The sequence below is a fragment of the Microplitis demolitor genome, chromosome 8, assembly GCF_026212275.2.
Source record: "Microplitis demolitor isolate Queensland-Clemson2020A chromosome 8, iyMicDemo2.1a, whole genome shotgun sequence".
In the NCBI taxonomy this organism is placed as follows: Eukaryota; Metazoa; Arthropoda; class Insecta; order Hymenoptera; family Braconidae; genus Microplitis; species Microplitis demolitor.
The window spans coordinates 14,799,407-14,812,950 of NC_068552.1; the positions used below are offsets into that span (position 1 = coordinate 14,799,407).

Consider the following 13,544-nt stretch of genomic DNA (forward strand, 5'->3'; position numbering starts at 1 on the left):
TGCCACAACCTGTCGCCAACTTTCTGAGAAAATTGAAGGCAATTTTCTGTTGACTAATGTAATACCAACTTTTGCCATCAATTTTCTCCGAAAGTTGCCATCAACTTATGGAAATGCTAATTTTTGCGGTCAACTTGGCGACAAACTACTGCAGAAAGTTTTCGCCAGCCTGCTGACAACTTGGCTATCAAGGAATGATCGCAAATCTTGCTCTTTAATTTTTGCTGGAATTTTGCCGATCGATACCAAGCATAGGTTTTGGACAAACTCAATTCCCAAGTTGACGCTAACTTGCAGTCAAAGTGGCTATTAAGGTATGGTATGTTTGCAATTGGGACCTGAATTTGCTGGAGCGAATTTCATGAAATACAAATAAGTTGAGATGCTCCGCATAGAAATTTTCGATCGAAGTAAAAAGGTCTTAAAGATCTGCCTTTAGATCTATAGAGATGGACGAAAAAATTAGATATCGATCTAAAATCAAAAACTATCTTTCTGAAAACTTACCTTGCTATCTATCCTAGTGTTTTTAAAAATTAACTATATCCAAAAATCGTTCATTATGTATGCAGATAAATTGTCAATTCATTTATGCTGAGTCATTATGGGGGCCGTGCGTTGGGCCCTACACTCAATCCTCATTGTTGGCTCCAGCATTGTCTCACGGATCATCGAGCAGAGCAGTAGTGCGTAGAACAAGTGTCTCTGTAAAGTAGATCGCTGTCAAATACAAATACAGTGCCTTACTGTACGGTACTTCCTACTATACCAAAGGGTAGATAAATACTTCTGTTAAATCAACAATAATAATACATAATTATATTACACAATTGGCAACTATTAATTATAATTGTAACAATCAAGAATCTACTTCCATCACAAACAGATTGTACCACTGGTGGTACAATTTGTTGCTACCCGGAAGTGCCGGGAAGCAGTTCATACTATAGCAATAAATGCTATGCTAAGTGACAGTGATCTATAATTTCTGTTCAAAGACGTTTAATATTGGTACCTGCCCAACTATACTTATTACACTGGTACCAAAATGCTTGACTCATTAATTCGTACCAATTGGCAAAATCAATTGTTTGCCAATTTAAAATCTTTGTTTGTTATAATCAAAGAGCAATTATCAAAAAATGTTGTGTCGGAATCTTCAATGATCTATCCAGTCATTCCAGAAACTCATGGATCACCTCAAGATCTCAACTTCTCTTCGGATCATCAACAATCACCTTGCAGTTACCACACTCCAGCTCATCAAGTACAACAAGAAGAAATGGAACCCTCTATTGCAGACCAAGAATTTTTGGATTCATCATCTAATTTGGACTCGGAAGAATTTGAACGTGCTGCTCAAAATCATCAAATACGTAGAATTCGCAGTAGACAAATATGTTTCATAACCGAGATATCCTCAAGTATACGAAATTGTCTATTTGTAACTGATGAAAATTCAGGGATTTCTTTTTTAGTTGATTCTGGTGCTGTATGCAGCATTATTCCTAGATCTTGTTTACCAGCTCGTATAAAACCAGATCGTGATTGGAATAGCAACTTTCAAGCTGCGAACAATACCGACATTGCAACTTACGGTAGTACTATTATGACTCTAGATCTTGGATTAGGACGAGAATTACCCTGGAATTTTACAATTGCTGATGTTTACCGGCCAATCCTTGGTGCCGATTTTTTAGCTTACAATGGAATCCTTCTAGATTTAAGAAACGGCAGACTTCTAGATTCAACTCACTTATCATCCAACTGGCGCAACTATTTAGATAAATATTATAAGTTTATTTATGAAATCGTTCATATGATATTATGGAATTATTTATGTGAATTAATTGTTTTATTAGTCTCTTTTATTATTGGTTTTCTAATCATTATTTTTTAATGAATTTAGACAAAAGCATTCATTCAACTTTAGATGAACTTTGCATTTAAAATGCATTTACCTCACGAGCCACATACCTGCCATAACAAACAAATCTACCTTCTTTTTTAACAATAAGTCTGATTTTTCTTCCGATTATGCAGTAGAATCTGGTTATCAGCAATGTTTTGTCTTCCGAATTAAAAATTAAATTTTGCTTAAAAGGTAAGTACACTAAAGAAAAAAATATTGCTGTAAGAACAATACAAGTAGGTTATAGTAACTATCTAAAGTTTATAAAATCGCAGATTGTTAATATAGCAATACTTTATTTGCGTAAAGTATAGGGGCATGTTCAAAAATTCACTTTGGAAAAGAAAGATGCAACTTCTGCGTACATAAATATTATCTGGTTAAACCAGATAAATAATTCGACTACTGTAACACGTTCATAAGCTCTGCGGAAAAGGTAAATACAGTATCTGGAACATCCCTGATTAAGAAATCTAATTTGAAATGATTTGAAAAATCTAAATTATTTCATATTGTATCATATCATAAAATTATTATTTGAAATAATTCAAAATAATTGCAATATTATTTTCTTAATTAATTTAATTAAAAATGATTCGAAAGTTCAAATCATTTCAAATTATTTTGAATCACCCGAGAAACTAAAAATTGCGATATCATTTCCTCATTCAAATTAATTTAAAATGATTTTAAATTGTCCGAGGAACCAGAAATCTCAATATTATTTTATCCTTTAATTTAATTTAAAATAATTCGATAATTTAAATCATTTAAATGATGAAAGTTTTAATTAAACGACGTGACTGTCCATTTAATAACCATATGGTTATAGAAGACCCGACGAAAAAGTCGTCCTAAAATGGATAGTGGGGATATAGGAAATACCTGCTAACTAATGGTAGTAGGACGACGGCTTTTTGATTGGGACGACTATAGATATTTATCAATCTCCAGAGTGTTTTTCTGAACACGCCCTAAATTGTTATATTACCCATCGAATATTTTACTAAACCAACTATCTATATAGATGGTTGCTACGGCCAGATGTATTGTAATATTAACTACACGTATTGATATATTAACAATCTAGATTGCTGTATAACCATTTCGATTTCTAAATTAAAAATTTGGATTGCTATAACAGCAATCTGTAAGAGTCGTTGAATTAGCAAAATACCAAGTACGGGAAATATAACCACATGGTATACTTAAATAAACAATACTTTTATTCAAAATTGAAGATAGTTACACAGAAAAAAAGGATTCCTTGGCGCAAAAAATTTTTTCTAGTTCTAAGAAAATTTTTGTCTTCAATTCATAATTGAAAATATTTCTTACGCCGACAAATCCGTTTTTTCTACGTACCCTATAAAAAAAAATCCACGTGAGAATTCATCGTAGATTTTCAAATGACGTTTTCGAATGGATGTCTGTATAGCTTCTAGAAATCCTGATACTCACAGTTTCCTATACGAATTTCTATGGATTCCCTTATAGTCTTACCTGGATTTTTTTTAAAGGGTAATAGACAATAGTTTGCAAATGGAAATTTATTTATAGTTAGAAACTATAAGAAAAATAAAAATGATTATTTTTGCATAGTTAAAGTTGAAGTGTAGGAGTGGAGGATTAATGATATAGCAAATTTTAATAAGTAGTTAAAATGATATATTTATTAAAATAATTTTGTTACATGGTTCAAATTGTATGACAAGTGCTGACGTACACATATTGTATACGCTAATATTTTTTATTACAATTTTAATGAATTTATTTATGAGGTATAACTACTAAAACATAAATAAGTCATTGTTTTTTTTTTTTTTTTTTTTTTTTCCTTGATTGAAAGAAACGATTCAAAACGATTAGAAACGAATCAAAACAATTCAAAATGATTCAATTTCACTACTATACAGATTTGCTATACATTCATCATTAAGTGAATCGTTTTGCTTGATCAAGGTTTTTATTTTTTTTAAATATATTTTATAATATATATTTATTTATAGTGGGATCAAAAAATGAATCTAAACAATGTCAAAGACAAAAACAAAATATTAATGTTATTGAATGATAATGTATTTATTATTAGTTTTTAAATTTTGTATTGTATTTTGTTATGTTGAAGTAAAAAGTATTGACAATCAGTGAATATCAACTGTTACATGGTCCTGGTTGAATCAGTCTTTAAATTGAAAAATAAAAAATGTTATTTATAAAAATGCAATAACTATAGTTGATAATAATGTTAACGTATTAGAATTTATATATAATTATAAAATATTGTATGCATGCATTAATATGTTAATAATTTAAATTACAAGTTTATGAATATGGAAAGCTATAAGCAAATAAATTTTTTCGAAACATATTTTTGTGTATTTATTCCTGATCAGTAGAACAAAATTTCGACAATATCACTCGTACATTTAATTGTTTAATTATTTTTAAGAATGAGTGATATAAAATAGCAACTATACATAAATATAACACAGATTTTAATTAAAAGTAATTATCTCCAAGTAATATTTAACAAAACATTCTTAGAAGTTAATTACATTAAATATAAATTTGTTTTTTAATTATATATTGCAATAAAAGACGGCTTAAAAAATATGTTTAAATCCGCTAAACATATGATAGTAGCTTTAAATCAACTTATAAATAATGTACATGTTGATAATATTGTGAGTGTTATCCATCGAGAGAACTTATCTTCAGAAACTCCACTATAGATGACATAGTTTCAGACAGAATGCGCAACGGTTGCCTCCGTCTCGTTTAGCCTTAGCCGCATGCGTACAGTTTCTGAAGATTTATTGTACCTAAAATACTATTCTTACACAAGTGTGATATACTATTATTAAAGGAAGGGGGTGGATGAGCTTGTTTAACACGTGTGTTTCTTTATTTGAAATAAAAAAAAAAAAATTGTTAATATTCTTAATTGAATTTGATTTTCCCGAGGCGACTCCATTTTTGTATTTTTTCAATAAAAAAAAACAAAAAAAATTCTGAATAGTCCAGTCGGATAATAATATAAGCTATAATTAGAAGGATATAAAAACAATACGTAAATAATATTTTCTTCACAACCATTCGACTTCTCATCAAATTAAAACAATTTTACTATTTATCAGATAAAGTGATTGCAATATACTGGTAGGAGATAATTATTAAAGGATTCATAATTGTTTTTAACTCCTACGCTATTCCTTTAATGACAAAAGATAAGATAGCACTACCGCACTAATTACAGCAATATCATAAGTAACGTACGCGTATGCATTGGATCTCGAGCCTAATGAGTCAGCATTTGGGTGCTCGCTTACTCTTATGGTTGCTGAGAATGAGAAAAATTTGTATGCTCCAGAACTCATAGGCTGTAAGTAATTGTGGTAAAGCAACACCGACATCATAATTTACTCATTGACTATTTTACAATGTGGTCATATAGGATGGATCATACGTTTCATACACGGAAAAAAAAAAACGGGAATAATTGACTTTCTGTCGAGTATTACATTTTCAAATAGTAACGCAGCGCTTCGCAAACGAAACTGTAAAAATTACAATTTGGGACTGTGCAGTAAGTTTTATATTTTAAATGTGAAACATTACAGTCGCGCAATGTATTAAAGTTACTATCTCACTCTGTAATTTTTCACACATTTTTTGAAGTATTACTCGATACACATTAAAATTTACAGTTTTATCGAGCAAATTTACTCTAATTCTTTAAAATACTTCGTCTGTTAATAATAATATCAAAAGTATATGATAATGTAAATTTTACATTTTCATCTACTTAGTGATATTTATTTTTTTTAAAAATAATCTCACTTAAATAACAACAAATCCTATTGTGGCATGTGAATCTTACATCTCTGGACCAGTGATATTTATTTTTTTAACCCTTTCGCGAGCACGGGCAAAATAGTTGCCACCGCGATATTTTTAAATTCTAGCAAAATAATTTTAGTGTGTTGGCAACGTGAAATTGAATACATTATAATGGGGAGGTGAGGAGGGGGGAGTAAATTTTATCGTCAATATTTTAAGAATAATATATAGCTGGATATTAAACAGGCAAAACCTAAATTAGCCATGTAATTAGTATTGCCCGCGAAAGGGTTAATTTATTAGACATAATGATTATTTGTTAATGTTCACTTTATAAATATACTATTTGTTTATTCAATACGGAATAATGTCAAACATCAGATACTTATTAATGCATGGCAACATTTTTATTAGAGAAATGTAAAAGGCTTCAGAAAAAAAAAAATTTAAACCAAGACAAAACATACTTTAAGAGCTTGAGGTAAGATTTCAGCGTCATAATTTTTAGTCTGCATTGTAACGGATGTCGTTTATTGATGGCTAGTAAGATGTCATACGATTTAGTTCTTCGGAATTTATGTGACTATTCCCAGAATGTCTCAAGTTATTGGAATTAAGCACACAGTTGTTTAGTTAAAAATGATTAAAGCATTCAAACAAATGATTACCAAAAGCCACATAAGGTAGAAGTAGTTTTTGGCCACTTAAAAATTAAAAATAAAATAATTTGTAAAATACACAATGACATAATTAATTTTTTTAGTTTTTTTAAAGATGATTTTTTTATTGTATAAGAATGGAATTTTTTAAAAATACTTTTTTATTAATTAAAATATAATATTAAATGTCCAAAAATGAAGTCGTGGCCACAAATGATACTTCCACCCTACTTTTTGTTTTGTTGAATTAACAAATATTTAGAATAATTTTATGATAGGAAAATGAACATCAATTAAATAAAATTTTATAAAATCATAATTTATGAACAAACATAAGTGTGTGACGTAGTAAACGTAGTGACTTCCACTCGTTTACTTCTCTGGTTATCCTCGCCTCCTCCTTCCCTTCCCGACTCCTCTCAAACCAAATACCGATGAAAAAGTGTTAAGGATGTTACAATACAACCAGTGAATAAAATACATATGCATGTAACACGCATAACTGTGTGTAAGATTCACTACACAACAGTCCGTAGCAGAAATGAGTGGGCGGAGTCTGTCAGAGAGAAGTGACTCAGGCGCGTGCCCGAATCAAAGTGGTTGGGATTCGCTTTGTGTCACCAGGCTCATTACAGTATCTAAATCAACAGGTAGCAGAGGGTTAACAATAACGGTATTTATTAATTCGCATTATAGCACGGAAAATAATATGTAGTATCATTTACTACTAGGTTGCAGTAAATGTGTTTGTAGTTAAAAATACCACATAAATGATAAAAGTTACTAAATATGCTACAAATTTTACTAAGTTAATACGTTAAATTTACTCCTATCTTGCGGTTAATTCTACTGCACTCTGCAGTAACAAATCATGCAATTGGATCTAGGATTAGAACAAATTTTCGACTGGCAATTCACAATTGCTGACACTCATTCACCAATCATTGGTTAAGATTTTATAGTTAATTATGGAATCATCGTTGATCTTAGAAACAGAAGACTATTTAATCCAGCCGACTTGTAAGCTCACAACTTTTAAGTCGGTTAGATAAATTTTTAAAAATTTATTTAACAAAAATTATCGTATTAGATGCTGTATTATATCATATTTTATTATTTCGAACGTGTCAATGCTTTCATATATATGTTTTTGTTGAGAATTTATATAGTATGAATGGCCGCAAAAAGCTTAGACTTTATGACGAAATAAATAAAAAAAATTACATATCTGTAAGTCTTATAAAAGCGGTTACATATATTGTCAGTATCAGTGATGTATTGTTATTGATAATGTAATCATGTAATGTTTATACTTTTATAAAGGATATTAAATTTGAGATATTATATTAATTAGATCGAAATTATATATAAAAGATATTCGATATAAAATCATTTTTTTTTATTTTAAATTTACAGTGAAAATGTATCAAGATAAAATGTACTGAAATGAATAAACTTTTTTTTATTTTCAAAAAATTTATATTCTGTCTTTTATTTTCAACCACCTTAAAATTACTTTTTTTATCGTATTTTTAAAGTCGAAAAAAAAAAAAAAAATTTAGAATTTTAGATGTAACAAAAAACTAGAAGTACAATGGAAACACGTTATAATTTTATTTCCTTATGGTCAACTTCTCACTAAAAGTAAAAGTATGATGTGAGAACCCGACTACTCTTACTGTCGTGGCTACTACGGGGCTTAGCCAGCCGGGTTTCAATTTTTCCGTGATAAGTACCTACATGATAAAATTAATCGGCAGTACCAAAAAAAATATTATTTCAATAAAAGTTATTTTTTTACTATTCTTTACACTTGCAAGCACATAGTAAAAATATTTACAATTTTAATTGTAATCGAATATTTCATATTTTATAAAATATTTATACATGCACCTTAAATGAATAAAAATATATAAATATTAGTAGTTTATTAATTCTTCCATTTAATGAAAATTTAACACAAACAATAATTAATATTTTTTTTTTAGCAGTCAAGTATAATAGCTGTTAATTAATTATTCATCCACTCCAGTATTTTGTCAAAAGTTCGTTTATCGAATATCTGTCAAGGTCAATTACATCTGAAGATTCGTTTCACTTTTACATGATCAAAAACTAAAGTGATAATCTAGATGCTACTCTAATTTTTAATTTACATATTTTCAAATAGAATGCGCGACAATCATCTTAATTCTACTAAAAAAGAAGTAACTTTTCTTCTAACCACAGAATGGGACGCAAAAATGAACGAAACAAGTTGTTCTCTCTCGGACACGGTTTATATTAATATGTAATATAGTATTACTTAGAGTATACCAATTGGTACATATACTAACTCGCTGTTCACTCGAGTGGAAAGAGGGACAGCAAGTTGAGGAGTTTACAGAAGGGATAAGCGCGTGCCACGATCATCAAAATTTGATCATCAAATTAGCATTGTCACTCTGTATCCGTCATTCGCGTGAGCAGCAACAGGTCCCCGGTACTTACTCAACAAATATTGAAAGCTAAGCGGTTTAAAGGTATCATTCATTTTACTTCCTATACAAATAACTATATTGCATCCATTTTAAAATATTTTATTGTGATTTAACATTTCCATAGCTGAACTGGTTTATACCCAAATTTAAGTACTCCAAAATCGGAGATAATCGAAAAGAAATCTCTACATCATAATTATCACCAGTTCATCTGAGGATCCAGCAACATCAAATATACAGTGGCGAGCAATCTGAGTCATCATTTCACTCATCACGTTCACGACAAGATACTGTTGAAAACAACGAAATGGAAAGCAATCAACAACCTGCTAAAATAACAAACTCTAGCCTGGATGAATGTATTTGCGTTACTGATCATGAATCGCAGATAACGTTTTTAATCAACCCTAATCAAAGTGGTAGTTTTTTTCCTCGATCTTTGCTACCGAAACGATTAGGACCTAGCTTTAAAACTATATCCATGACTCTTAATCTGGGTTTCGAACGGACATTTCTCTGGGAGTTCAGTGTCGCCGACGTCAATCAAGCAACTCTTGGTACCGATTTTATTGCTCACTATGGACTCGTTGTAAGTCTAAAATATCTCAAGCTTGAAGATCCAACCGTTAATTCATCCAGTAAACAACAAGTGGAAGAGTCAAATAAGCAACCAAGTCAACAAACTACTTCAGAAGTGGATGATAATCCTATACATATTATTGACCAGACTTCAAATTTGGATTTTTTAGTTGATACTGGAGCTCAAGATTCCGTGATACCTCGATCTCAATTACCGAATCGTGAATTAATTCGCGATCCAAACTACACTCTTCGAACATTGAATAACACCGAGATTTCAACATATGGAATTCATGAAATGGCAGTAAATTTTGGCCCGAATTTAGAATTCAAGTGGAATTTCAGAGTTGCCGATGTACCTAAAGCAATTCTTGGTATAGATTTTTTACGTCACTTTAAACTACTTGTAGACCCCATTGACAACACTATCAGACATCGTGATTCCGAGGGTCCATACAAACAAAAAATTAAACTATTTTGGAAAATTTTCTATCAGTGTCATATCATTGCACTTGCCTTTTATATATTTTCTTTTATTCTCTTTGCATTTCAATTATATTATTTCTGTGAATATAAACTATTGCATTGCTCTTCATCCCATGAATAAGCATCTTTATGTCTGTTTAATATCCATACAAAAACTACTGCCGAGTCCTAACAGTCCTGACGTTTTTACCAAAGCAAGGTGAAATATATCTATTATTAGAACACAAAACCGATGGAAACTTCCAGAAACTCTTGAAAAAATTTAACATAATTTTGAAACTTTGAACAAATCGGAGGGATTAAAAAAATTTTACAATTTTAAAAATTTTTCACTTTATTATAAATTTTTTAATGAAATATCAAAAACAAAAATCAAATTTACATATTACAGTCAGTGCTGCCAGAACGTGCGATATTTTTACCCCTTCCCGAGCGCCGTGCGCGCGGTGCACACATGCAATTTTGTCCATCGGTGTGTCGGGAAACCGAAAGAAGCCGAGAGAAACCGAGCGCTGTAGACAAGCGGAGGAGAAATATTGTCCCCACTATGCGTCGTTTCATACCCGCTCAGAGTTGGGTGTTCAAATTCGCACTCGAATTTGATTCTTTTTTTTTTTTATTATTTTTTAACGTAATAAATTTTTAAATATTTATTTGTTCAAATTTTTTAATTAACTGATAATTAAAAATTTTTTGAACAAATTTAAATTGCTGTAAAATGGATAAATAAATGTTAAAACATAATCCTCTCATTATATTTTTATTTAATAATAAATTTTAGATTATTAATTGTAATTTTAATTAATAATTATTATTAAAAGTCATTTATTATTAATATTAGTTATTAGTGTTAATTGTTACTCAAAGTTTCAAATACGATTTTTATATAAGCTGTCGACTTCTTCTTATGCATATTATGTTGGTTTTAAGGTCACGTATCATATGTAAGATCAATTCCAGAAATACACACATTCACCGATACGTATACATACATACCACTTGCTGTAAAAAATTACATTTGAATAAATGTGTAACACAAATCGATATTTAATTCTTTAATTAATTATATCGCCTAAATTGCATATCTCCCACAATCTCAACAAAAGTTTTTTTTTTTTATTATTCTTAATACTAGAATGCACATAGTAAAAATATTTACAATTTTAATTGTAATCAAATATTTCATATTTTATAAAATATTTATACATGCACCTTAAATGAATAAAAATATATAAATATTAGTAGTTTATTAATTCTTCCATTTAATGAAAATTTAACACAAACAATAATTATTATTTTTTTTTTGGCAGTCAAGTATAATAGCTGTTGATTAATTATTCATCCGCTCCAGTATTTTGTTAAAAACCTGTTTATCGAATATCTGTCAAGGTCAATTACATCTGAAGATTTCGTTCTCTTTTACATGATCAAAAACTACAGTGATAATCTAGATGCTACTCTAATTTTTAATTTACCTATCTTCAAATAGAATGCGCGACAATCATCTTAATTCTGCTAAAAAAGAAGTAACTTTTGTTCTGACCACAGAATGGGACGCAAAGATGAACGAAACAAGTCGTTCTCTCTCGGACACGGCTTATATTCATATGTAATATAGTATTACTTAGAGTATACCAATTGGTACATATACTAATTCGCTGTTCACTCGAGAGGAAAGCGGGACAGCAGGTTGAGGAGTTTATAGAAGGGATAAGCGCGTGCCACGAGCCACGACCCACGAGTCGTGCAGCCAGAACGCGGACGAAAAGTTCCCCTTCTTTCGCACCATTTTAGCATCACTTACAGCTTAAACGGTGCTTGGGAAGGGGAACTTTTCGTCCGCGATCTGGCTGCACTGCCCACGACCATCAAATTAGCATTGCCATTCCGTATCCATCATTCGCATGAGCAGCAACAAGTGTCGGTACTTACTCAACAAATCTTGAAAGCTTAGCGGCCAGTTATTATCCAGTATACTTAATATACACATAACTGTTACATCAGTCTTAAAATGTTTGGCTTTGGTTTAACAACACCTCTATGGCTGAAGTGGCTTATACCCAAATCAAATTTCTCCAATCTCGAAGATCATCCGGAAGAAATTACTGTATCACAGTTACCACCAATTGATCCACCGATAGGAGAAACTGAAAGATCAACTAGACCCCCACGTCAAAAAAGAAACTCAGCTGGTCTCCCCGGTTCCGAATCTTCATCACTTCCCACACGTTATTCAGAAAGTACTATTCGAAATAGAGAAACGGAACGTAATCTACAGCCGAGTGAAATAATTCGCTTTAACGAAGACAAACATTCAGTTTTCACCAATCATCATCCACAGGTAACAACACTGCTAATCGATACTATTGATACTCATGATGTTTATTCTCGATCTCAGCTACCAGGACAGATACAATCTAGTAGTAATTCAACAGAATTTCCACAAGTAGCAAATAACACTAAAATTGAACTTTATAATACCTCTCCCATAACTCTTGATCTAGCCTTAGATTATAAGTTTAACTGGAATATCAAAATCGCCGACAACATCCAACCAGCGCCTAGTGATGTTATTGCCAACTATAGATTTATAATAGACCCGATGAATAGAATGATCATAGATCCGGCTGATTCATTTAATTGTACTTGCCTCCGAAAAAGTAATTACAAGTCACCACTTCGCTTGGTCTCGTCAAATATTGCTCAAAACGAACAAGACAATGAATTACATGAGCAACTGAGTCAACAAACTACTTCTAGAGTGGGAAAGCGTGTATTTGTTAAGGATCAGCATTTAAATACTAATTTCCTAGTCGATGGTGGCTCTGAAAGTTCCATATTTCCTCGATCGAAATTACGAGATGAATTACATGAATTAAATGAGGATCCGAAGTGCCATGTTGAATTATCGGACGGCAGAAAGATTCCAACATATGGGGTGGTAAATATGCTTCTAAATCTTGGACCAAACGGAATTCTAATGTGGAAATTCAGAATTGCGGATGTAAAACAAGCGTTGCTCGGTGCGGATTTTTTAGATCACTACGAATTATTTGCAAATCACCGTGATAACTGTATAGATAATTTACCTGCCAGACATACACATAGACAAATAGGCAGTCTACTTCATGCATATTTGAATCAGATATATGATATTGTAATCGCCCAAATTAATTTAGGTTTGCAGGTAATTTTGCCTACGCCTTTACCTCAAACAAGAACTCTCAACGCAACATAAAGATCCAGCGTCGATGCATCATTCAATAATCTAGTAATGTACGCTATTATTTTTCGAAAATTTTCATTTGTTCAGGAGAAAACCATAAACAAAGTTTTTACTTACTGTGTATGCATCAAGAAAAAAAATTTACAATTATTTAAAAATATTAGATTTATTATCAAAAACAAAAATCAAATTTACATATTACAGTAGTTCACGAGCAAACACAATATGGCGCTTTATGACATGGGCGCGGTCGCTACTTTTAAAGTATTTTTTAATGATAACACTTTTATTATTTAAATTTTTAAAAAACAATTATTTTCACAGTGCCAATATTTTTTAAATATATAATAAGGAAATCA

The 13,544-nt window shown here is 30.9% G+C and overlaps 1 protein-coding gene across 1 annotated transcript; it reads left to right on the forward strand.

Annotated features, from left to right (window-relative positions):
• The first annotated feature begins 8,410 nt into the window (after positions 1-8,410).
• LOC103573187 (uncharacterized) lies at positions 8,411-10,344 on the forward strand. The gene is made up of 2 exons (XM_008552156.2): positions 8,411-8,936; positions 9,019-10,344. The coding sequence occupies exon 2, from the start codon at positions 9,202-9,204 to the stop codon at positions 10,078-10,080; it is 879 nt and encodes a 292-aa protein (XP_008550378.1). The 5' UTR covers positions 8,411-8,936; positions 9,019-9,201; the 3' UTR covers positions 10,081-10,344.
• Positions 10,345-13,544: the final 3,200 nt, after the last annotated feature.